Raw genomic sequence first — 27,091 nt, 5'->3', positions numbered from 1 at the left:
AGGACAACCCACATTATAGCCATTTTTTATTTTGTTTTATATGGGTTAAAGTTTTTGGAATGAGCAAATTTTTAGTGAGGATGGTCTATATGGTCTAGAGATCATCCTCACCAAAAATCAGTCTATTTTGAAACTTCTAACTCGTTAAAAATACTTTTTTTTTTAAAGGGACAATTTACGGTTCTTGAACTTGTTTTGATAGGGTTAGAAGTTTCAAGATGTGCTGATTTTTTGTGAAGATGATCTCCTCATTGTAGAGATCATCCTCACCAAAAATCAACTCATTCCAAAACTTTTAACCCATATAAGACAAAATAATTTAGCTATGGTGTGGGTTTATTAATTTGTGGGGTGTTTATATACTTACCATGGGATATAAGAGGTAATATCCTTTTAAGAATAAGGGCATACTTGTCCATGTTCAAAAAAACAAAGGGCAAACTTGTCCGTGTTGAAAAAAGCGAAGTGCTTACCGCTTCAGCACTTTTTTTTAGCATCAAAATAGTGCTGAATTTTTTTCACTTATTTTCAGCAATAAACACGAGTAAACAAACGCGCTATTTTGACAAAAGTACTGAATTTATTTTTTTTCAGCAATAAACACTAAAAAATAACGCAAACAAACACCGTCTTAGTCTATAATCTCAAAGTGACATTGGATGATCTCTGAGCTGGTTTAGCTTAGTTACCATCTTAATGCTTGGACATGTGGCAAACATGCATGACGTCAATACGAAAATACCCTCAATTAGGCAGTCTCCACTTCACTTAGGATACGCTCCCATTTCAAAGACTAACCTGATGGATCCACCACAGCCGTTGGATTCTGTAGACATTTTTCTTGGGATCTTTTGCTTATCATTCTTTAACTTATACGATCAAACAATTCCCAATCATCTAATTATATAGGGTTTTGATATATAAAACCTCCTAAATGGATTCCATGCAGCAGTGAGAATGAACATGGATACATTAGAAATCAATGCAAAATTGAATGGAGGAACCATATATTTTTTTCAAATTCAACCAAAATCAATTTTTTTAGGATAAGGTTTTGATTAAGATCCATAGTATAAAATAAATTAACCAAATATATTTACTTTAAAATATATATATGTGAGATTTATAGGAAATTGGTTTGATTCTCTATAAGCATATCTCATTGAAAACCACCACATGTTCATCCCTCATTTCCCTTTTTAATCAAACCCCATTTGAGATTTGGGCTCTCTCTCTCTCTCTCGATCGAAAACATGAACCTGCCTTTGGACTATAATCTCTGTATGTCATCTAGGGCAAAGAGAGGCCAATTTGTAAACTCGAATAAAATATACACGTTGGTGGCACATGCAAGACTAACTTTGTTGCCAGGTACAAACTCCTAAAATGGTACGTGGCCTTCAAACTCGATTCAACCGTATCTATCGTCCTCATAAACCGAATCTAGTCGTTGGGGAACTGGTCAAATATTAGAGAAACAAATCAAAAGAGGAGAAGAATAAGGTCACCCACATTCAAGCTCAATGATTTGAAACACATCACCTCCTCTCACTGATGTTTTCTAAGCTTTTTAATTTATGTCTTGGTATAAAATTAATCTATATTTTTTAATAATAATTATCATTTGAGATCATTTATTTCTTATACAAAATAACTTATTTTATGTTCATTTGAAGGATCATTTGCCTTTTTTGTCATGCTTTTCTTTTTTGCTAAGGAAGCGGGGTTAGTGGTCAATAACTAATAGGTGAAGGTGGGTTTTGAACGTAAACATCTCCAATTGTGTGTCTCAAATTGAGATGGCAATTCCAAATTTTGAAATAACTTCCCAAAATTGTGCTCCAATCTCAAATGGTCTCTTAAGTATAGCATATGTTAAAACCGTTGCTATATTTGGCATGATTTTAGCACATCTCATAATTTACTAAAATGGCTTTTAGATTATAAAAGATGTCTTTTGAATTTTCTTTTGACCAAAGTACCATCCAAACAAATAAAAAAAACCTTTTTTATTATATATTTTTTTAATCAAATTGTCATCTAAAACATATCAATGGCTTTATTTTTTATTTTTTATTTTTTTTTAAAGAAGTATTAACATTTTTACACTTTATTATCTCAAAAAATATAATTGTCAAAGGTAAATTTAACTTTATCATTGGAGATGTTTTAAATTGTGATATCAACACTCACAGATTTTAACCAACTTACCAAGATAGCTAAATCTAATGTTGCATGGGCAACATTCTAAGGGCAGTTCGGTTCGATTCAGTTTTGATTCTTACTTAGTAGAACCGACCTATGTTGGTTATGTTCCAATTTGGCGCCAAGTTATACTTGTAATACACATAAGAAAACTTGCACGCTGGCCTATAAATAGGCCCATGTACTTGTGGATACGTCTAGGCTTAGAAATAGGTGATTTTTATTCGGCTTGGCCAGGCTGATCGTTAGACAGTCTGAGTTTGGCTAGGTGTTTTGGCTCAATTAGAATCGGACCATATCTGAAACCCTAGTTTTCCCATACAACTCTCTTGTAACCCTGAAATATCCCTATGGTATAAGGGTTTAATACTTTATGGTTGTACAATAAATCATAATCATGAATTTTTACAAAAATTCATAAAATTCTCGGGCTAGTTGATTAAATTGGCGAATCAATGACTTAATCGACAACTTATCGATTAATCACGAAATATGATAACATTTTTACCCTTCATTCACAAAATTATATTTTTTTCAACATTTAAATATCAAGAACAAGATATGATTTTTAGGGAGGTTGAAAATGATGGGTTTGGTTAAGAAACCCAAAGGGCTTAGACCTAAAGCTTAGTTGGGTTGACACATTGCAAAGCAACTTTGAGGTCATGAGTTCAAGTCGAGTCTACCCAAAAGAAAAGATCATTGGTATTCTCCAAAATTTTCCTCAAATTTTACCCTATTTATCAAAATTAACTGAATTAAAACCCCACCAAATAATCACTGAATCCGAACTTTGTTTCTAAGCAATAAATCCCAAGAGGTCAAATACGAGGGAGTAATATGTGTGGGGTATTTTTGATATTTTTTTTAAATGGTGGCATGTACCATCTCAAATGTGAGGTCAAATAAGAGTTAATGTTTTAATGTGAGGACTAAGCACATTCCGAGATCTAGATTTTGCATGACTTGGAAACATTGTATGCATGTCTCGAATTAAGCCTCAGGGTAAACATGCCATGGTACCAAGATTGAGTTCAGAATGGGTTGGAGTGATTGGCAATGGTGCCAAGGGTATAAAACGCACGCAATCAATGTGTGAGTTGAGAAAAATCAAAATAGCAAAAAGACAAAAGCAAAAAAAAAAAAAAAACCAAGCACAAGGACAAGGATTTAAGTGGTGCAGCAGTCTGCCTAAGTCCACGGAACAAAACAAAAACAATTATTATTTTCTCATATGTTTTATAGTCCTAGAGATCTCTATTTATAAAACAGAGAGATATTAAAATATGTAAATATCCCCCAAATAAGAAACCCCCAAAACATAGAAAACTCTTAAGAAAATATTACACGATTATCATACCCTTTACCTCTGCATGGCTGCAATTCTGCGTAGCGCAACAGAATACAAGACATTTACACAGCACGAGTGGAGGCTGAAATCAAAGATAGTAGTTACACTATCTATCTTAAAGGTAAAAAAAAATTATAAATAGGGAGAAAAACAAAAAGAAGATCACATTCCTAATGCATTGTTGAGTGACTTAGCGTGAAAAAGCGTTTTTGTACGTATAGTACCCTAAGTACTCTGAGAATTCATAATTACAGAGGCATCGAGATCAAAGTCATAATGTAAATCATGAGATACATTTCAAAATTTTGTAACTACAATAAGTATACAATGTGAAAAGAGCCCATATTTGACGGACCCAAGCGTTGAATTTTTCATTGTCGATTTTTTTTTTCGACTGGCCAAAATTGTCAAATTAATGTAAGATGGTAGAAATTAAACAGCTCTAAGCCGTAAAATCTAGGGAACATTAAAAAATTCAACAACATTGGACTATCAAAATTCGGTTTCTAATATTCGTGGGCCTTGGCCCATCAAATTTTTTTGTCAGAATTTTCCAATTTTCACTTTGTGTATATAATGATCTCTTTTGGTAGGATTTCAGGTTTTTCCCCGTATCACATGAATTCAAAACATCTTCAATGAGATCTTTCAGACTATGATTAGTTAGTATCATATGCTGATTAGAGAGGATATGGGAGTTTTTAAAGGGCCAATAAGTCAAATTAGTGTTTGAAAGTCAAAGTGAACTTTCTAAAATGCCTGGGTAGTCCAAATGATGATCACATAGGCTTGTGGAAGTGATTATTATTTTATTATTGTTTTTAATTTTTTTGGGAAGTATCATGCCACAAGTTCTCATGGTGCCATGTGACCTATCCTTATAACTAATTAAGGCATTTGAATCTCACAAGTTTGGACAAATTAAACAAAGAGAAGTTATGGGTTTCACTAGAAGTCCAGTGAATTTTAGTAGAGACATAGCTTTAGATAGAATTGAATGGAGGAATATTATAATTCTTTCATCCAACCCTAAACTTCTAGGATAAGAATGACGAGCTTTTAGAGTGGAAGAACTCTTTAAGAGTTTGTACTATCTTGGTATTCCTTTTGGGCCACAGGGCAGAACCTTAGTGCCCAATGACGAATATTTTGCCACCTGATTTGGTGATCCAATGAATAAAAATTATCAACCTATTGCTGATTCCGGGCCATTGGTTATGAGCATTATCGTCGTGGGTTTGTAATTCACTCTTGACTACAATACTTTTTAGAAGTAGGCAATGTCAAGTCAAGCCGTGGTGTGCTAGTAGCAAACTAGAGTTTTTTTTTTGACACTGAATGGCGAACTCGATCTTTTCTAGATACAACATGACGTAGAAAGTTTCAACAATAATTTGTTTTCGTTAAAAGATTTGATCCAACAAGATTCTCCATCAGTGTTAACACATAAACCCAAACATAGTTACTCAACCAAAAACAACAAAGGGTTATTGTAAAAATTCATCATTATATATAGTGTTAGGCAACATGCTTCAAACGTGAGCATAAACAATATTAGAAAATATACACAATTTGGTCTTGATTTCAACAATACAAGTTGTTTTTTACTCGAAAACCCTTGATGAAGTGGAAGTTATTTTATGAAGAGCCCCAAAGCAAGCAAATGAAGAAAAATAGCAAAAGCATTTCCCATTTACTTTAAGTTCTGTACAAACAATAAAATTCGCCCAAACATCACAGGTAAGTTTCATCTGCTAGGTCATAAATCTAAAAAAATTCCAAAAATTAAAATAAATAATTTTATGATCTATGAATAAATAAAATTTATTGTTTTTAAAGTTGGGTAATAAAACATCCTCCCTAAACATCCCAAAAAAATAAAATTTATGTAGTTTGTGAATTTTAGAAAGATAGCAGTAAATCTATTTCCACAAAGTCCTCATTAAACTCCAACATCACTAATCATGTCTTATCCCAATCATTAGTATTTTTGCCATTCAATTCTCCAATACCATATCTTCAAAATGGATGTATGCAAATCTGCATTTAATAGTTCAATATTTGTCCTTTTTGGCCGTCAAGCTGCATACCATGGTCTTTGTTGTAATGCACCAACCATCTCAAATTCTCATTCAACTTCCTATATTGCATTTACTTTTCGGGGCCACTCCTAGTTTCCCTTTTGGATGTTCATATCAGATTGTATACATATAGGGCCCAAGTACTATATACTTGAAACGTAGAGCTTCTCCATGCATGATAAGATTTTTTGACATGTGGCACCCATTTGGGGGTGAATTGAACTATGAAGGTTCGGCGTACACCTTTGACCACAGTCTCCACCCCAAAACTCAACCTAGCTGGTGATTCCCAGCTGTTGGATTCATGTGATTTCTCCATCATAGGCTACATGATTAATTCTATAAAGCCCATCAATTGAACACATTACACCCAATCCCAAGAACAAAACAATTAAAGTCAAACACAAAGTAACAATCAATTAGCACACTTTTTTGTCCAAGTAATTCAGTAAACCACAAGAAAGGTTAAGAATGTTCAATTAAACAAACAAAATATGTATTGTTTCTAGGTAAGAACTCTATAATATAAAATATAAAGCTGTGACATAAACAAAACATTTAACATATTGGTGAAAGGGGAAATACTCAAACACCAACGACCTTGACGAAACTCAAAATCTTCATCAACTAACACTGTCACCCCATAGTTAATTCTCAAATTGTTCCTAGCCTACAAAGAAGGAAGTAAAGTAAAGCCCAACCCATATTCCAGTAGTTATTTGCATGACAATGAAGAGATTATACATATATCATCAAATAACATGATAATTAAAAAAAAAAGATTTCATATTTCAGCAAAGCTCCTCAGCAAAGAGATGACAACTTCATTGTCGATGGCCTCGACATCAATTGTTGCAGCAAGTGGTGCCAATGGTGATGGTGGTGCCATTATTCCTAATCGATGTTCAATATTCTCATCTGAATTCTTTTCAGATTGCAAGATACATTACTATTGCATTACTTTCCTGAAGTTATTATTCTATTCAATAGAGATTTGTATCAGCTACAAATATGTCTGGTAACCAAATTATCTAACATGTGTTCTTGCTTATGTGGGATTGATGTGGGTATTGATGAAAAGTGTTTTTTCTTATTGGAATGATAAGAAATGATTCTGGGTTTTTGAGCTTGTAAAACCAAGTATTTGATATCATATCTGATAATTGAACCTGTAATTACCTGACAATTGCTAGTACAGGGCCTTAGTTTCCGCCAACATCTCATTACTTAATGAAATCTTTGTTCTTAATAAGTTCATTGAGTATAATCTCTCATTAAATAAATGGATTATATAATGCTTGGGAAAAAAAATGAAACAAATGAATTGTAAATCAAGTTATCATGAAAATTAGATAAAAAATGAAGTGTGTGCTTTTCATAACCAACATGCCAGAAATGAAATACATGTGAATTTTTCAAGAAAATGAACTTGTGATGAATTTATTGAGAGTAGAAATGACTAGTGAAAATAAAATACCTTTAAGATGTTAAATAGATCTAATATAACGTGGGACCTACCATTCATTTCCTATCAAGGTGGGATCCACTACTTAATATTTTAATATTCATATTCCCTTATTTATGGATAGGGTAAATTACACTTTGACCCCCTTTAGTTTGGCATAATTCCATGTTGATGTCTAACGTTTTGATAAATGTACTTACCTCCCTTATAGTTATTTTACGGGCTCATACCCCCTCCTTTCATTTACTAGCCCTCGATCAAGCATTTAAAAAATGATTTTTATTTTTATAAAGTCCATTTTACCCTTTTAAAAATATTATTTTTCTTAATAAACAAAAATATCCCTAAGGATGTGAATGTTTAGATGGAGGCATTTTTAATTATCATTTTATAAGTTATTTTTTATAATAAAAATAAATAAAATAATAAGGATAAGTGAAAGGGGAGGTAAGTACAATTATCAAAATATTAGGGGGTCAACATGAAATTATGCCAAATTACATGGGTCAAAGTATATTTTACCTTATAGATATAGAGATAGGGCCGAGAGCTTTGAATATCATGAGACTTCCTAACCGATCAAGGAAACTCTCTTAAATTCATAGTCTCCCACATTGTGCAACTCCAACAGCTTCTTTAAAACTGACATCCTAATAAATGCCAAACCACAAAAGTTGGGTCCAACAGACTCTTTACTGTCAAAAATGTTAAACGAACATGAAAATCAAGACACTCATTACATCTAGCCATTGCTTTGGCTTGTTATTACTAAAAATATTATGTAAAAATATAGAAAAATTATTTCCTTACTTAGTAAGATTTCATTGGGCTCACATGAATTATTACTTAGTAAGATTTCATTGGGCTCACATGAATTATCACATTGGCAATTGACCACAACATCCTTCTAGACTTCATGGAAAACTCATATAAAAAAAAATTAATTTGTTTTTAATTTTTAAAATTGATCCAACATGTTGGAATGGACTATTACCGAACTCCCAAAACTAAAAATTATAAATCAACAGTGAAAAATAATGTTTTTTTGTTTGTTTGTTTTTTCAAAACTCGTAGAATTTCGTTGCTTGTGACATCAGATCATGTTTTTTAATTCCAAAATATGAGGTCACGACTCTAATTTTTTTCTATTAAAATTATAAATCAACGGTGAAAAATAATGTTTTTCTTGTGCTGGTTCAAGCACACATTCAGAATTCTGAACATTCGGCCTCTAAAATATTCCCTGGTTTAGCTTATGTTTGGGTTAGTTGAGATATTGACAAAAATAAGTCCTTATGAAGCTACTCAACCAATCAAATAACAAAAAAATTCTAAAATAAGAGCAAAACAAGGGAGATGAAGTAGAAGAAGAAAGTTTGGTAAAAATATTCAATCCGACATTAGTTCAAGATAATCCTCCTATGATAATATTACAATGTACTTGAAGAGTCAAGACGTTCATTCGATGACAAATTTACCTTCTTTTATAACAATTTCAATCAAAAATCCGAAACTTCCATTTGATCAAAATAGTGGCCTGAAATCCCACCATTATTGGGTAGCAAAGCCAACATGACAGGACCTCTTGCTCCCTCTTCCACAGTCATGGTCCCAGTGTGCCAATTTAAATCAGTATTAACATAGCCAGGATGAACACAATTGATGCACATTTTAGGGTACCTCTTGGCAAGAACTCTAGTATAAGCATTTAGTGTGGCCTTAGATATGCTATAAGATGGAAGCATGACGGACCATCCCTTAGCTTCGAGCACGCCTTGTTTTAAATCGTGTAGGAAACTCTGTAATATACCATCCAATTTCTCTTCTGTCAAAGTATCTAGGTTTCCCATTTCCATTCTCGTCTGCTCGTTGGGAATTCTCTAAATGCCAAGGCCAATATAAAAGTCTCAATTTATTTCATGTAAATATGTATTAAGAAGAGAAAACAAAGAATACAAAGAAGGTGGTTGGGGATACAGCCCATAGTAACCAAGTTTGGATTTGGCATATTAAGTGGGGGTCAGTTTGGATTAATTCATATAAATTCTAGGAAGTTTTGAAAATCGTTTGGGATAATTTCGAGGATTATACAAATGATGTTGTTTTTTTTTTCACTCTCAAAAATCCATTATCTTCAACCTCACTAAAATCCTTATCTTATTCTTGAAATTTGAAGGTTGAAGAAAACAAAATCTTTGCAGTTGAAGGGTAAAAATTTTACGCTAGAGGTTGAAGATGATCAGTTTTTAGGGAAAAACTTAAGGGTTTTATCTTCAAAGAGTTTCAGAAGAAAATAAATAAAAATCGAGGCCCTTATATGGAGGGAGGGAGCAAGTCCATAATTAGGCCATTTCTTTTTAAAGAATTTTTGGTTAGATGTTTTGCATCCTGGTCAAATACCCAATCTAGGGGTCCTACGGATAAGTCATGATGACAGTACGAATGAATTTTTGGGTTGAGGAGAGTTGGTTTTGGATTGAGAAACATACTGTTTTACAAGTTAGGGATGGAATTATTCTCAAAAATAGTGAAAATCTCTCATTTGTGGATGTTGACCTAGATGAAGTGCATAAATTTTGTGTTTCCTGTCTTGTTTGTTTCATCGTATTATTTGTATACATTGCTAGATCTAAGGATTCACATGCTCACTAAACAAACAAACAAACAAAAAAAAAACAAAATTAAGTTGCATTCCGATGCAAATTACCTTGAGCTCTCCTCTAAGAGAAGAGACATTCACAATCCTTGCTCCTGATTTAGAGAGCTGTAGAAGAGGAATAAGAGCTTCTGTGACTCTTTTGCAACCATAATAGTTTGTGTTTAGACATTCTTCTGCTTTCTCATAAGTTTGTTGAATCACTCCTTGCACCAAGCTGGTTGCCTTGCCAGATAGCTGCATTGATCCAAAAAAAAAAAAACAACAAAAGAATTTCAACCATTGGGCTTGGGATGTCCACAATTCTTGGGAATTTATTTTTTATTTTTTATAAGCACGCGAGTTAGAGTTACTGGTCAGTAATTAGTAAGTGAAGGAAGATTTTGAACCCAGGTCATGGTATTAACATGAGTCCTGATAATACGACACACCAGGTGGCATACTCAATCGACTCCCTAACGTGGACAAGTTCGGGAACATAGATCTGTACACATCGGGATACACTTTTTTATGGGGAAGTGCAATCATGTATCCCAAGGCACACAGATCTGCGGTTCCCGAACTTGTCACATCAAGGAGTCGATTGAGTATGCCACCTGACCAGTCATATTATCCCGACTCTATTAACATTCACAAACCTTAACTAACTTAACATGGTTAACATGTTACAGATCGACTTACCCAAGATGTAGGATCGATATTTAAGGCCTTCAAACCTTCTTCATCAACTACGACTCCAGATGCTGCTGCATTATTAACCTACAAAGGATGATCGTCGACATTATTCTATTTTGGATAAGTATAAGAATTTATTCGAAAAAAAAAAAAAGCAACGAACCCGTAATTGAAACCTTAATTAAACATGGTTCCAATTCTTATCGGTTTCAGGTGTGAAATGTTAAATATAAATATATTAATTTTGTATTTGTTAATTAATTATTCAGATGAAATTAATTTAAATTTTCATATATTTTTATTGAATGGCAATAGAGTAATAATATAATGTTTTTGTATTTTTAGTTAATGTGAAAAGTAGAGGCAGTGGAATGAAGAAATTCCACTGGTTGTTGTCATTTCACACGTAGTTTGTTTTTTAAGAAAGTTTTTTTTTCCCTCTGTTCAAATGTTTTGTAAAATCCCATCTTGTTTGCGGCCAAGTCACCTCATTTCACACGTAGTTTGTTTTTTAAGAAAGTTTTTTTTTCCCTCTGTTCAAATGTTTTGAAAAATCCCATCTTGTTTGCGGCCAAGTCACCTCGAAATCCAATCAAGTTGACTCGATGAAATTTCAAGTCGACTCCACGAGTTTTCAAATTACGATAATTGAATTTGGGGGTCTCAAAACCAATTGGCAATGAGTAGAGAGGCCTAGGAACTTACAAGGAGCCTTGTGTCCGATGGAGGACTAAACTCAACACACCCCCGCACATGTGGGCCGGACTTGGCCAAAGCACGTGGAGATATGAACTGGGTGACGTGGAGGAGAGAAAGGGCCACTCTGATACCATGATAAATTTAGGGGTCCAACTCAAAACCAATTGGCAATGAGTGGAGAGGCCCAAGAGCTTATAAGGAGGGAGACAAGGAAATTTGTGTCCGATGTGGGATTAAACTCAACAATAACAAATACATGCATGCCTTTCTAAACATTGCATAGTAAAAGAACTATTGAGTTTTCCAAGCAAGCTATTCTCTTCCTCTTACTAAGATATCGAGTCTCCCGAATTGGGTCTCCACGAATTTGGCTAAAGATTCAACACTAATCGGATCCTGAACATCAAGCTGATGGAATATCACATTTGACACACCCGACTTGACTAGCGATGATGTCGCTTCGATCCCTTTCTTCTCATCTCTAGCAGTTAAAACAACCATGACACCTTGACTGGCTAGTTGTCGAACAACTTCGAGCCCAATTCCCTTGTTTGCACCTGTAACAACTGCATACCTACAACACCAAAACAACAACAACTATCAACAATGAAGATAATTAAATGGTTCATTTGAAGAGAGGGTAATATGAGTTACAATAATACAAGTAGACCACACAACACCTATCAACTTCTCTGTTTATTTCTGCCATTCTGGGAAGGGGTAATGGATCCTTAAACGGGCTTATATCTCTTCTTATAAACTGCACCTGTTGAACATGAAAAATTATGTTTAATGCTCGAAAACTCGACTCTCATGTCCATAAAGTTGAGTCAACTCAGTGACTCATGAATAAACTCAAGTGAGTCTATAAAATATCTGTTAAGTTTTCTTATAGTATCTTCCTAACTTTTTCTTGAGTGCTTTTTTGCTCACAGACCAACAGCTGTCTAATATGCGGCGCAAATGACATCAATAAAAGAGGAAATATGAAATTTTTGGGTAGAGGAGTGCTGGTAGGACTAGGGATTTTATCCGAAATCCAAGTGCACTGAATCCGAATTTAGGGGGTTTGGTCCTATCAAGTATATCCAAATTAAAATATGATTCAGATATGGGTTGATGTCCCTTGATCCAAGTTGGATCCGGATCGAACATGGATTTATTCCTATATACGTCAAGATCCAAATGATAGATTACTTTGTAAGTTATATTTTTATATTTTTCAAGTTATCTCCTATCAACCAACAATAACTGGGTGCAGTGTGATCAAGACTTCTCTTTAAAATTGAGAGGTCTTGAGTTCAAGTCCCTATTTAACCACATTTTAGCAATGGTTCAGATATGATTTTAACTATTAGGATCCTAGTCAGATCTGGATTTGGAGATGGATTTGAACATACTCATATCTGGACCATATCCAATCTCTTTTAAGCCCTACAAAAATCACCTTTTAATTAACATCTTAAATTACAAATAAACCCTTAAGATACATGTGCGTTTGCACATGCCTTCATCTAGTCTTTACTATTATAATGAGAAGTGGAGTACAAATGGTTCAACACCAAAATTTGTATCCCACAAATGCTCTCAATTTTACATTTACATCTAATATAATCAGGGTCATTTTTGTCAAATATCAAGAAATTACAACCCCACAACTTATAATCACGTGGTTAATTTTCAAAATTATAAAAAATATCTTCTTTACGGTTTAATCTTCGAAAAAAAAAACTTTAATCAATATTTTAAATTACAAATAAGCCCATTTGATACATGTGCATTTGCACATGCCACCTTCTGGTTACCATAATTATAGAAGGTGGAGCAAAGAGTCATTGACGCCCAAATTTTCTTTCAAGAATACCTTCGCAATACATTTGAATTTAGAGTCGTCTTAAAGTGACATAGACCCCTGTTACTAGATCTAATCCTCCACGAAAAGTAAGAAATTATGCATATTTTGACCAATTCAAGATGAAAAATGGGGTTGCTCCTTCGACAAGACTGGGATAAAGTTGAGCCAAAAAATCCCGATTCAAGATGAATTCATGAGGAAGTGGGATCTCTTTAGGATATACTCCAGCATCTAGAAATTCTAGAACAATTTATTAAGAGTCGTTTTGATCAAAACAAATAAATTTGCAGCCCATGACTCTCGTAATTATCTTAGTTAATTTATTGAAATTACAAAAATACCCTTATAATATATTAAGTTATAAATTATGATTGTCTATTTTAAAATTTTAAAATAATTATATAAACTATTTGTTATTAAAAAAAAAAAATTAGTTGTTCATTTGTGCATGCCACTAGGGTTTAAAATGATCGGGTTCAGGTCGGATATGAATATTTCCATATCCAAATTTGAATTTTTTATTTGAATTTGTATTAGTGTTCAAATCCGACTCGGATCTTATTAGCTACAATCATATTTGAACCATATAGTTTACACTAAATTTGTATCTAATCCAATTGAATTACTTTATTCGAGTGGATCGGGTGGGTAATTTCAAATCGTTCAACAATTTTTTTTTTTTTTTTTTGCAATATTATTCTATTTTATTATTATAATTCATTTATTTTATAAGAATTCATGTTACATTAACTTAGTAAAAAAAAGATATATTCGAAAATCATAAAAATATAATTTCAAAGCAATATATCACTCGGATCTAGATGGATGTAGGCACAGGTCCTTATTCAACCCGGATCTTACTCGGGTCAAGAGACATGAACCCATATCCGTACCATCTTTTTATTTGGATCTACTCGAAGGTTCCAAATCCGCTAAATTGAGATTCAAATCACACAGATTTCGGATAAAATCCGACTCATTTTACGCCCTACATGCCACTTACTACTTGCTAGTACCAAGAATTTATGCTAAGCTGATGATCCAGTGGTGGAAGTGCTTTGATTTTACCTTGATTTATGCACACGTGGCATCATGCCATTGGGTCATCAGCTTAGCATCGATTTTTGTTAACAACTAATCATTCTCCTAGATCTAGAGAGAAAGAGAGAGAGAGAGAGAGAGTACCTGAATGATATCCAGAGAGAGAGAGAGAGAGAGAGAGAGGCAACGGATCTCTGTAACTAGAGATGGCTAGATCGCATGGAAGGAAAGAAAGAAAGAGGGAGGAAAGAGAAGAGGGGTTTCCAAGTCCACATAAAGTTGAATAAGTTTAATAAAGCTTAAGGGTTTGTTTAATAGAGTTTAAGATCCCACTCCCAATAAAATAAAGGGTGATTTTGACATACCCCCTACTTTTTTATAAATATTAGAGATACCCCCACATTTTCAAATTGATGACTTAAATCCTTTGACTGTTGTCCTTAACGAGGGACCAACAACAAATCACGCTTTGACAGAATAAGTACTTGTCGAAAGAATGAAATATCTTCATACTAAATTCATCCGTGAATCAATGTCTTTTAAATTTCCTAAAATACACTCATTGAAAAAATGTCAAGTATACTAAATAAGATCTAAAAGAAACTAATAAATAATTGAAACATCATCGAGGGCAACTAAAAGAATCTGAAAGATAAAATGAAATAATTGTTCTTTTCAACTATGATACTTATAAAGCACCCCACGAATTAATAAGGGCAACTTATATTATAGTCATTTTTTATTTTTATTTTGTCTTATATGGGTTAAAAGTTTTGGAATGACTGGTTTTTGGTGAGGATGATTTTTATGGTCTGGAGATCATCCTCACCAAAATTCAATTTATTCCAAAAAAAATTAACTCATATAAGACAAAACAATTCGGCTATGGTGTGGGTTGCTCTTATTAATTTGTGGGTGCTTTTATAATTGCATTTTCAACTAAGCTAGTTGGCCTACAATCATCCTATGCCAAACAACCATAGTAATATTTTTTTTAGCATAAACTAAGTTTCGGTTTGAATAGAAACACGTAAATGGTAATGTAGGGTAATATGACTACTTAGTAAGATTTCAAATCTTACCAAGGGTTGTTGGGCCCACATGAACCACCACATTGGCATTCCAACACCACAACACTCCAGATTTCATGGAAAAACTTTGATTAAAAAAAAAATCTAACTAAAAAATTTAACTTTTTGGACTGGTCAATGGTGTTGAAAATAGACTACTACCGACCTTCCAAATTTAAATTTAAAATTTATGATGAAAATTAAGTTTTTTTTTTTTGAAAATTTTCTTTTCAAAGTTCTTAGAATTCTTTTATGTACAACCATGTGGCATTGAACTGTGTTTTTGGATGCCAAAAGATGATGGGGTTTAGAAATTTCCTTCCTAACTTAGTAAGAAAAGTGTTTTTCATAACACATTTATCTTCTCCAACTTTTTTTTTTTTTTTTTTTAAGTTAACGTCCTTTGCAGGCTACAATTTCATGGTTGCATTAGATTTAATAAATAATTTTAAAAAGACCTAAAAAAGGTATGGGTAATGAACTTTCAAATTTTAAATTAAAATCTCAGGTGAAAAATATAAATATTTTTTTCAAAAAGGATAAAAAAAAAAACCTTAAGATTTACCACCATGGTCATGATTTTGAGATTATCTTTCCTTGGAATGAGATAGTGAAGCGATTTTGCCACTTTTATATTGTGTGATTCATGGCAAGAATGAATGGATGACGGTCAATTTTCTCTAGGATTTTAGTATTTATCAAAATGAGAGGTTGAAGATGATAACAAGCTTTCTAAAAAAAAGAAAACTCAAGACTTTCAATCTTCCACTCTAAATCCTACATCCCATACAAATTTTAATATTAGAGATCTTAATTGTTTTATTGGATTTTAATTGAGAAGGTATTTTAGTCTTTTGACAATTCTTTATCCTCCCAAACATGGGCATGGCTTGACTAGAAGGGTATTTCAGTCTTTTGACAAGTAATTATTCTCTCAAAGCATGATCTATTGTTGGTCCCCTGTTAAGAACAACAGTCAAGGGATTTAAGTCATCAATTTGAAAATGTGGGGGGATATCTCTAATATTCATCAAAAAGTAGGGGGGTATCTCAAAATCACCCTAAAATAAAAAATAAAAATATTGCCACTTTGCAGTCTTGAAAGACTCCTTAGAATCTGGGTGAGTTGACTCGGAATTAGAATGAGTGGAATCAAATCGGCCATGTTGATCAGTTTAACTAACATGCTCTAGACTAAGTTCATGATCTAGATATGCATACCTTGTTAATGGTAAGACCCACTCTAAGTGGAACGTTACATGTTCAGAGATGTACTAGTGTCAGTTGTGGGCATGTGCAGAGAGTATGTTAACACACAACTCCAATGCAACTATAGTGCATTAATAAGAGTTATATGGAAGAAATAAACCATATTTCGTTTTTCTTCCATTTTAAACCCAAAGGGCTTAAGTATCTAAGGATCCTGAAGAGGATAATCGTATATCCTTGTGAGACTAGAGGCATGGCATCGTATGGTAACCTTGTATGCACACATTATGCCACCAATGGAACCTATAAAACATGTCCATTACCTCCAATGATTCATCCCAGACCTCGTCAAAAATGGTGTAAGATCCTTATCACACAGTGGTACATAGTATATTGCCGGTAATGTCAAGCACTAGAACACTAATGTTCTGTTTGGATTGAGAGAAATGAAGGGAAGAGAAGAGAAAATAAAGTCAATTTTCTCTTCATTTCTTTCATTTGAGAAGTTGAGTGAGGAAAGAAGAGAAGTTAAAATGAAAGAGAAAAATGCTAAATTTTGATCTCTCTCAAATTGGAGAGATTTGTAGAGAGAGAACAAATTATTATTAAAATGACAAACTTTTCTCTCTTATCCATCCAATCAAGATTTTAAGTATACAATAGGTCTAAATTAAAGTTGAGTATATACACAAATTGTGCTAACACTATTCTTGTTTCGGCAATAATGTGTTGGTTGCATCCCTGACCATGTAGTCAGGAACGTCAACCACACGGTTAATCTTGTTCCAACACACTTTTGTGTGCTGAAACGGTAATAGCAAACCCCAATATACCTATTTTTGCCTCCCTCCCCACAATGTGCCCTAGATTCATGTTTCTGGCATAACCCATGTTTCTTTGCATGTTTGACACCCGGATTATAATTTATTGCATGTTTAAAACGACCATAGAGCATTAATTAATAATGAACTATTGTAGAGATCAATTTTTAGTTGAGTCCTGGTTTTCTGACACATGCTCCTCGACTTGGCATGGGTTAGAACCATAGATTTTTCCCTTTGGTATACATAACTGCCCATCCCCATAAATATATGCAATTGTGTATTGCGAGAAAAAGAATCTTTGATTACAGTACATGTCACATCAGGGGCGTCAAAAAATCATTATTATTTAGTTAAATGGGATTGATGTCTTAACAGCTTTTGGCAAACTTCTCTCTCACCCTCATTTCATTTCGAAATCATTTGGGGGACAGTTTCTTTCACTATGAAAGGACTTTACTCACATTGATGGATCTTCTTCAAAAATGTTGTCGAGAAATTGGGCAGGCAAGTCAAGCACGAGTGCCGGCTGAGGTCATGACTAATTTCAATACATTAAAAACAACTTCGATTTATAAATCTGTTGATGTGCCTCTCATCTTTGACAAATTTCTTCTAGTCTCTCTGCTCCAGTGTGAGGTAGGAAAACCTCATAAAAAAACTACCTCTCTACTACAATGTGAGGTAGAAAAACCTCATAAAAAACTACCGGAATTTTTGGGAGATGAGGCAAATAGTGAAAGGAAAAAAAATATACATTTAGCAAAGAAACAAGTGAAAGGTGGTTGAACTGAAGGGTATTTAGGTCAAATTTTATTAGCATTTTAGAGAAGACCATGATCAAGTCCTATATAGTGATTTGAAAACACTGGAGCATCTCAAATACCGACGAAACCCAGAGTGATATGTCAGATTTACCCTTGGAAAATCCTTTCGAAAAAAAAAAAAAAACCAGACAATTCCTTCATCAAACCCTAAAATGTCTCGAGCAAATTGAAAAAACCCCAAAAATAGAACATAGTGGATTTGAAGCTTTTTTTTTTTTTTTCCTCAACGACCAAACAACACCAAAATTGGAATCATCGACGAAACATTTAAATTATAGACATTAATCTTAAGAACCTATAGGCCTGAAAATGAATTCAGCTAGCTCATTTATCGTCTCACGAACCAAACTGCCATAAAAAAAAGGTAGTTCTAAAAGATCAAAACACTTGAAAATAAATAGAAATAAGTACATTCCTTTTCATCTCAGTCAAGCTAAAAATATGCCAGATCGTCGGGATAATGCTTCGACGATGATGATGATGAACTTCACAAAATCCATTGTATATCATTCAATGGAACTATATAAAGAACCAAATAAAAAAAGAGACCAAAAGAAATTTTCTTTTCTATTGCAGTCGAATCTTTTAAATAGAAATTGAAGAAATACCGATCCATAGTTCTTGTCTGATGGTATGAGCTTGGCTCAACATGCTGCAGGAAGGTAGATCCTGATGATGTCTTTCAATTTCAGCTTTCGCCTACAAGTAGGACATTTACTCTGAGCTCCTATAGCAGTCTCGATGCAGGCCTTACAGAAGATGTGACCACACTTTGTTGATGTCTCCTCAACCAACGTTCCCATGCAGACTGGGCAACTGAAAGTTGGTGGCTCCTTTGGTGGTTGCACACTCGGGGGTTGTTCCGAAGGTTTCGTAATCCTCTGTTGTTACAATGATTGAAGGTTAGTTTCATCTTTAGATGGCTTCACTAGGACAACAATTAAGCCAGTATCGAAAATCAATCTCTAAATTTCAGTTTCGACGATTCAAAATAAAGCCTCTCAAGATTAAAGCTAGGATAGTTTAGAAATGCATGTCAATGGGTGGAAGTAGAAGTATGAGTGGATGTCATGTAAATTAAACGTCAACAGTCATGAATGTATCCTGATATTTGCGAAAGTGCACGTAATGAAAATAAATTTGAAGTCACGTGCACAAGCAGAAAATTCGTGTTACATGACGATGGCAAGTACCATTGTTGTGCCAGTTTACACTCTGAAACCGAGTTCAAGGTTGCCTGCAGACCTGCATACCTAATGGATGGATTTCCTTCCCTCTTCAACCCTCCACAATCTATTCCTTCAAAAGGATAAGATGCAATAGAAGGCATGAAACATTTTAAATACTTGAAATGAACAAAGAAGGTGCAGATAGCTTTGTGATGCATCACTGTAAACTGCAGCATAAACTGATTTTAAAAGAAAAAGAAAAAGATACTAGTTTTGATTGATGGACCAATTTACTTGGTAAGGCAATTGCAAGATTTATAGTGGGGGGTATGAATGTTCTTGGTTTCATGCATCTAAATTAAAGTTTAGTAGTTTTTAAACTGATTAACATGCAAAAAATTATTTGGAGGTTTCATGCATCTAAATTAAGGTTTAATATTTTTTAAATAGATTAACCAACGAAAAAGTATTTGGAGACAAAAAGAATCAGTAGAATCATAGCAGTGAAGAAGAAACTGAAAATGCATGCATAGTGCAACTTTTGGGTAGGATTAGTATGTTCCATATGGCAACCATAAAGTAGCTCCTAGTTTCTGTTCGTTTAGAACACCGTATGACTTCTGGGCAGCATTAGTATATTCCATAAGTCGATAAATCTTACTGGTCAAAAGGATCCATACAGTGTTGCTAAAATAGCACAGGTTCCAAAAATCAAAGCCAAACAAACATTGTTTTATACAGAAACAGTCCGCATCAAAGGTCCTTTTTCTTATGACCAATCAAAGTAAACCGTGTCAATCAGTTTGAAAAAATATAATAGTAGGAGGCTCCATTCCATTGTTAGTTTTACAAAGATGAAGGACGTTACACTGCAAGGATAACATATTATCCACGGATATCCATTGTGCATGAGATGCTATCATCAAATTATGGCATGCAATCAATTATGAAGTTCCTGGATTCAATGGTCCAAAATTACGAATATCCCTGAAGTTTTTAGGAGGAATACAACATTATGGGTCTTCTTGTCACTCTTTTAGAACCTTCAACTTGCACATTCCGTATAACATATACCTAGGGTTGAACTTACCCTTTGTTGCACATGATTAAACCATCTCAATCAACTTTCTCTTAGCATTTTGCCTACTGGGACTATTATTACATTTTTAAAAAGTAATATATACTGCAATTTAACATTTTCATCGAAAAATGTGTGAAATGTAGCTAGCTCAATAGAAATTAGTAGAAGAGAAAAGTATGAGCCTTTCAATTTCAATGCTGAGTAAAATGGACATGTAGGAGTAGCCCCAATATGTGATAAACTTAGAGAAAGTCAATTGAGATGCTTTGGTCGTGTGGACAAAGATTAAATACAACCACAAATAGGTGGACTAGCCATGTCGAAGGTTCTAAAAAAACAAGAGGAAGACCGAAGAATGTGGATTGAGGTACCGAAAGCAGATATGAACACACTAGAATTAATAGAAGGCATGGCTTTAAACAGAATCGAATGGAGGAACAAACTATGTTCAGATGAACCTAGATGATGATGACTATGATATGGTTAGTTGGGTGTTGGACTATATCCAAAGGAAGTGCACACATTGGAATATATCTAAAAGCATCTGAACCATATTTGTTAAAGAAGGAACAAGTAAACCATGTGCACTACACATATGGGCCAATGCTAAACAAGTCTATAAATGTGTCAATTGCCAAAAGAAGGATTGGGGGTGAGTAGGGTCTTTCCTTTGGACATCCTTTCATCGTTCAGTGGGTTGACTCTTAACACTTTCTCCAATTGGAAAAGACACTTGTGGGCTATTCTCTCTTTTGCAGTTGGTTGGGGTCTTTGGAAAGAGAGGAATGGTAGCGTGTTCCATGGTGAAGAGAAGTCTATTCAAGAGGTTATTCTGGATATCTTGGATCGGCACTTCCATTGGAGCAGATTAAGCAAGGAGTTTGTAGAGGTGTTCTTCGAAGATTTTGTATTTAAGTGGGATGACATGTGCCTTGTGTAGCTAAAGTTGGGCTTGTTGTTTTCCTTTGTTTTTTTCCTTCTCCTCTTCTTGTATTTAAGGCCACCTCGGCCTTTTTTATCAATAAAAATGTATACTTATAAAAATAAAAAAAATAAAAATAGCTCTTGGCCCGAAGCCCGATCCAACCTGTTTTTTTCAGGACAAGCCCAACCCAACCCGACTCTAGACCTGACCTGGGGTCAAGTCAATCACGCCCAGTGTTGTCAAATGCGGTCACATATGCTATTTTCTATTAGTAAATCCCATATGCCATCATGGCATGTGCGGTTTTTGGTTCAGTATGCAATAGCATATACAATATGTGATGGCATATTTCTCCAATGGAAAAAAGATTTGATTGTTGAAGCATTAAATTCAAGTTTTCTTAATCTATCTTCTCCTACAACTACCCTATTTACACCCCTTATTCCTGCATTATTCTAAGCTATTTCTTTTGATTCTTTCACCCGCATATATATTCTCTTTAAGTCATGTTTTTATTTTGTTTTTTCAAAATATTGAGGTTATGCATTCTAACATAAGATCATAGTATCCAATGATTAAACTACTAAAGCAGAGTTCAGTTTAATTATCTAGAACTAGAACTTGGTAATTAAAGTAGGTCACCTTTGTATCGTGAATAGTTTATACATTATTGACTATTTAGCTTCTTGAGTTATTTTATTCTTGTTACTAAATGACTAAATGTAATCAATTTTATTCAATTTGAAAAACGAGTGTCATCCAAATATATTGTTATAGGCTTGTTTATAATTTCTTATCTTTTTTCCGATTTTTTAAACATTTTCTCTTTTCTTCTTATTTATTTCCATTCTTATTTATTTTTTTAAATAAAAAAATATTTTGTGCATTATGCGACCGGATATGCCATATGCGATTTCACATATGCGCACAACATATGGTGGTCACATTTGGTCGCATATGCTATTTGATAACATTGATCATGCATGAGCCTTGTCCTTAGAAGTCTGGCCGAACCAGGCCTGCTACAGGGTGTGTGCATATAGGTACTAGTATAGGTAAGAGTCTAGTTGTCAGACCCCAAAATTTCTAGTTTCAAACACCATAAAGGAGCACGTTGAAAAGCTAGTTGTCTAAAGAATGAGTTAGGGTTTTTCTTCTGTTTTAGGCAAGATTCAAGAAAAGCTTCTTAACAAGAGGGAGAAGAAGTCCTTATTATCAAGATATTTCAGGGCTGCCTTGTAGGATGAAAATTCTCACCCATTTGGATGGTCTCAGATCATTTGAAAAAACACGTCCGGGAGATCTACAAGCCAAGAAATCAGCTTGATTATGATTTGTCAATTCTAACCATACAAATAGTATATCTGTTTAGACTCTGCTTGCATACTTAGGTTCATACAATTGCGTTGCTTTGGAGGCTATGACATTGCAGAGTTGGAAGCTGTGATCATCGTTAAAATTAACCTTGATTTATATAAAAGTGAGTAAATTATTTAACTTTTTAATAATCTATATTATTTTTGACAAATATATATTATTTAAAAAAAAAAAAACTTTGGTTAGTCAAAAAATGTTAAGAAAAGGTATTACTTGTGCAACACTACGCATCACTTGCATTCCCTGCCTAATAAGCTAGAACACTACATTGTAAAATCTATATCAGAAAATATGCTCAGTTATCAATTCTCATTGAGCACTAGTTTTTGATTTTTTTTTTTTTTCCTTACTTTTAATTTTATAAAACTAGGCCCGGCCCGAGTCCAACAAGAAGCCCGCTATAAGGTAGGGACAAGGATCAGTTTGAGAATTTATAACCAGATTGGCCCGAAGTCCTGCCCAATTAACAACCCAAAGAAAGATACATGCTCCCTCAGAATTTACTTTAATGACAGAAAGCATTCAGACATTTCTATCCAACCAAACATCTCATAACTACCTAGATGTGATTTTTTTTTATGTTAAGAACATAGATACGATTGTTGAAATGATCTTCAACTCAGATAGCATATATTCGCTCCCTCCCTAATACATTCCATGACCACTTGAATGCAAAAGTAGTCCATCCAAGGGGGCTTGGTAACTTCTAAAGTTCAATATTAATCCATCATCGAAAACAATGCATCATGGAAGAATAATCTTCCTATGAAAATCTTCCCATGATACTTAGTTTGCACATACCTGTTCCACTGCATACCAAAAAACAACTAAGAGAGCATGCAAATAATATAGCATATGCAAGGCAGGAGTATTGCTGGAATTCTAAATGTACAAGTATCAACCTAGAAATTTCAATCTGAGCACCCAAGTCATTTAAAATAGACCAAAGACTTGACAATTAACTGACATTAAAATATTTTCAACTTAATTAAATTAAATAAAAGGTGCAAATAAAAGACAACACAGCCCAGTTCAAATAGTATGAAGGACCAGCAATCAAGCATGAATTCAATATCAAATATAAGATATGAGAAATATTAGTTATTATACCTTGGCATAGTAGCTCCCTTCCAGATTTATGTAACACTCACAGTTGATAATAGTCTGGTTTGGTGGAACTCTTCTGCGTTTCTTGTAGCTATTTAGTGTCAACCTAGTTATTGGCTCCTCTATGATGGTTGCAATTGGAAGTGGGTCCAGGAAAAATGCAAGAACAAAATTAAATTAGAAAAAAATAATAATGAAAAAATGAAAAAATAACACTAGCCTACTTTAGTGGCATCCAACAAGATTCTCCATCGAGATTAACACATAAACCCAAACATAGTAGCTCAACCAAAAACAACGAAATGGTCATTGTAAAAATTCATCATTATTTCTGCCTTGCCCCAAGTATTGTGTTAGGCAACATGATCTCAACATGAACATAAACAATAATAGGAAATATACATAATTTGGTCTTGATTTCAATAATACGAGTTGTTTTTTACTCGAAAACCCTTGATAGAGCAGAAGTTTTTTCTTGCCCAAAGAAAGCAAATGTAGAAAGATAGCAAAAGCATCTCTCATTTGCTTTAAGATCTGGTACAAACAATAAAATTTGCCCAAACATCGCAGGTAAGTTCATCTGCTAGGTCATAAATCCAAAATTTTGACAAAAATTAAAGTAAGGTTGTAAAGTACCCTGCCTAAGCATCCCAGAAAATAAAATTTACTGATATGGGTAGCTTGTAAATTTTAAAAAGATGGGCAGTAAACCTATTTCCACAAAATCCTCATTTAACTCCAACTCCAACATGCACTTGATCACCAAGTTCCCCTAAAGCATATGTAATCATCAACATCACTAATCGTGACTTATCACAATTATTAGGATTTGGCAACATGATTCCATTTTTGCCATTCAATTCGCTAGAACCATATGTTCAAATGGATGTCTTCAAATCTTCCTTCAATACTTCCCTTTTAACCCTCTCAATATTTCATTCAACTTTCTATATAGGAATTCCTTTTTGGGGCTACTCCTAGTTTCCCTTCTGGTATGTTCATATCAGATTGTGATTGTGTTCATGTCAGATTGTGATTTTGTGCATATAGGGCCGTGACATGTGGCACCCACCTATACACCTTGACCAGTCTACACCCCAAAACTCAACCTAGTTGCTGATTTCCAGTTGTTGGATTCATGTGATTTCTCATAGACTTCATGATCAATTATATAAAGCCCATTCAACACACTGGACCCAATCCAAAGGCCAAAAACAATTAAAGCCAACACAAAATATTGATCAATTAGCACACTTTTTTGTCCAACTAGTTCAGTAAATAAACTTACAAGAAAGTTCACTTAAAATACTTAAACAACAAAGCAAGGACATTTGTTCCAAATAAAATATGTATTGTTTCTAGGTAAGAACTCTATAATATAAAATATAAAGTTGTGACATAAACAAAACAGTTAACCGTGAAAGGGGAAAAACTCAAACCCCGATGGCCTTGACGAACATCCGAATCTTCATCAACCAACACTGTCGTCGCCCCATAGTTCCTTCTGGAATTGTTCCTAGCCTAAAAAGAAGGAAGTTAAGTAAAGCCCAACTCATATTCCAGGAATTATTTGGATAACAATGAGGAGATTATACATATATCATTAAATAACATGATAATTTAAAAAATTAAAAAATTCATACTTCAGCAAAGCTTCTCGGCGAAGAGATCACGACTTCATCGTCGATGGCCTCGACATCAATTGTTGTGGCAAGTGGTACCGATGCTGCTGGTGGTGCCATGGGTGCCACAGGTGCCATAGGTGCCATTCTTCCTAATCGGTGTTCGATATTCTCATCCGAATTCGATCTGATCTCACCCGAAGGTGCATCATTTAGGTCAAACGCTAGTACTCTCTTTCTCCTCAGAGTGTCCCTCGTGTACCCTTGTATAGGTCGCCTAAACCCATGAGTGCTCATCTTTATGGGTACAGATTTACTTCTTCGGTTGTTGTAGGTCAAGGCGTCTCTCTAAGAAAAAAACCCTAAACCTGTATTAAAAAAAAAAAAACCTAATTGAGATAAATGAATCAAAATGGGAACGATTCGTCCAACAAATTTCTTTCGATTTTGTAGATTTTATAGATTTTGATACTTGTTTTGGAGACCCTAGAAATATTCAATGAAAAACATAAGAGATCGAGAGGAAAATGAAACCCTAGAAACAATCCAACGTGAGTGAAACGGCATCGATATAAAGCGTAATAATCGAAACAAATTACGGGAAATCAAGATATCGAAAATCATACCTGATTACTGCGATCGATCGGGTTAGGGTTCAAAAATTGAGAGAGGGAGAGAGAGAGATGGTTTTGATGTCTTTCTTCCTTCGTTTCGGCCTCGATTCGGCGAAACCAGAAAAGCATTCTTCATTGTTTTGCACGTGTGACAAGTCGGTGGCTCGTACACGTAGAAGTCGTCATTCGGTCGATGCACGTTAGGTTTGTAAATGGACCGGATCAGGTTTGAAATCCGATCCAACAACTTGGAGTCCAAATCGAGATATGGACCAATTTAATGACACATTAATTTGAAAACTTAGGCTCTGTTTGATAATGTTGCCTGCTTCTATGATTCTGAAGCGTTTGGCTTAATGACAATAGGCCCCTGTTGAATTATTTTTGATTTTAGTTCGACCTTGTCGAGACGGAAACTTTTTTTTGTTTATGTCGGGTGTTTGAACTTACGTCTGACTTGGGGACCGAAAGAGTCAGTGTCGGAAACAAGGCATATGGGTCCCTCCCCCGAGCACGTGCAATGCCTGCACATCACATGTACCTAGTAAGTGAGGGTGCGCCCTAGAAACGAAAACTATTGATGCAATAGAAAGTAGGACCCCCATAAAAAATTAAATACTTATTATAGAGGGTAAAGTTGGTAACTTATCAAAACCTTGCACGTGTCTCGTTGAGAACAGGAATTAGAAAATAGAGGAGATTTCGAAAAGCAAGTGGTACATAGGATGAGCCAATAGTCCAACGCTACCTGTCTGAAGAGCAAGGCCTGGATTGAAGTTTACCCTGACTAATAAGGCAAATTGAATCTGAGTTTTCGTACAGTTCTTTACCTTGCTCACTAAGATCCAAAATTCTAGAAAGAATCTCATGATTCCTATAATACGTTAAGGAAGGTTCCATTTACTAAGAAAGATCTCCATGATCGTTGGATCTTACAAGATTAAATCTTGAATAAAGAGAAAATCCTAATCTTGAGGGTAAGATATGTAATAAAGGTAGCATCGAAGGTGAGGAGATCTTTTGGATCTCTGAAGATTAAGAGAGAAAGAAAAGCAACGTCTTTTCAAGAATTCTTACTTGATCGTTGGATAATCATTGACAGATACCACATTGATGCTAGCAGGATTGAGGAACATACTTGGAGCAACAGCAATAGAGTTGATCGAAGTAAGCCCAAATCAACTTCTAGACTTATATATTTTGTCGAGATCAATGAGTGAAAATATTAGTGAAGATAAAAT

The 27,091-nt window shown here is 34.3% G+C and overlaps 2 protein-coding genes across 5 annotated transcripts; both read right to left on the bottom strand.

The window, feature by feature from the left end:
• Positions 1 to 8,459: 8,459 nt before the first annotated feature.
• LOC147401918 (short-chain dehydrogenase/reductase 1-like) lies at positions 8,460 to 14,311 on the bottom strand. Of its 3 annotated transcripts, XM_086443404.1 has the most exons (6): positions 14,173 to 14,311; positions 11,813 to 11,898; positions 11,463 to 11,706; positions 10,440 to 10,517; positions 9,810 to 9,995; positions 8,460 to 8,982 (listed from the first exon to the last, which is right to left on the bottom strand). In XM_086443404.1, exons 2-6 carry the CDS (start codon positions 11,839 to 11,841, stop codon positions 8,602 to 8,604), a joined length of 918 nt encoding a protein of 305 aa, XP_086299530.1. In that variant the 5' UTR covers positions 11,842 to 11,898; positions 14,173 to 14,311; the 3' UTR covers positions 8,460 to 8,601. The 3 variants fall into 3 exon arrangements, with proteins under 3 accessions (XP_086299530.1, XP_086299533.1, XP_086299532.1); XM_086443407.1 differs by lacking the exon at positions 11,813 to 11,898 and having other exon boundaries at positions 14,173 to 14,301; XM_086443406.1 differs by lacking the exon at positions 14,173 to 14,311 and having other exon boundaries at positions 11,787 to 11,874.
• A 4,009-nt stretch (positions 14,312 to 18,320) lies between these two features.
• On the bottom strand, positions 18,321 to 26,018 carry LOC147401917 (uncharacterized). 2 transcript variants are annotated; one of them, XM_086443408.1, is made up of 5 exons: positions 25,863 to 26,018; positions 25,258 to 25,604; positions 25,054 to 25,135; positions 23,618 to 23,736; positions 18,321 to 18,836 (listed from the first exon to the last, which is right to left on the bottom strand). In XM_086443408.1, the coding sequence occupies exons 2-5, from the start codon at positions 25,531 to 25,533 to the stop codon at positions 18,600 to 18,602; spliced, it is 714 nt and encodes a 237-aa protein (XP_086299534.1). In that variant the 5' UTR covers positions 25,534 to 25,604; positions 25,863 to 26,018; the 3' UTR covers positions 18,321 to 18,599. The 2 variants fall into 2 exon arrangements, with proteins under 2 accessions (XP_086299534.1, XP_086299535.1); XM_086443409.1 differs by lacking the exon at positions 18,321 to 18,836 and adding an exon at positions 19,167 to 19,254.
• Positions 26,019 to 27,091: the final 1,073 nt, after the last annotated feature.

This window comes from Akebia trifoliata, chromosome 5 (assembly GCF_017979445.1).
Source record: "Akebia trifoliata isolate Shusen 1 chromosome 5, ASM1797944v1, whole genome shotgun sequence".
Classification (NCBI taxonomy): domain Eukaryota; kingdom Viridiplantae; phylum Streptophyta; class Magnoliopsida; order Ranunculales; family Lardizabalaceae; genus Akebia; species Akebia trifoliata.
This window is presented reverse-complemented; position numbering and strand designations above follow the sequence as displayed.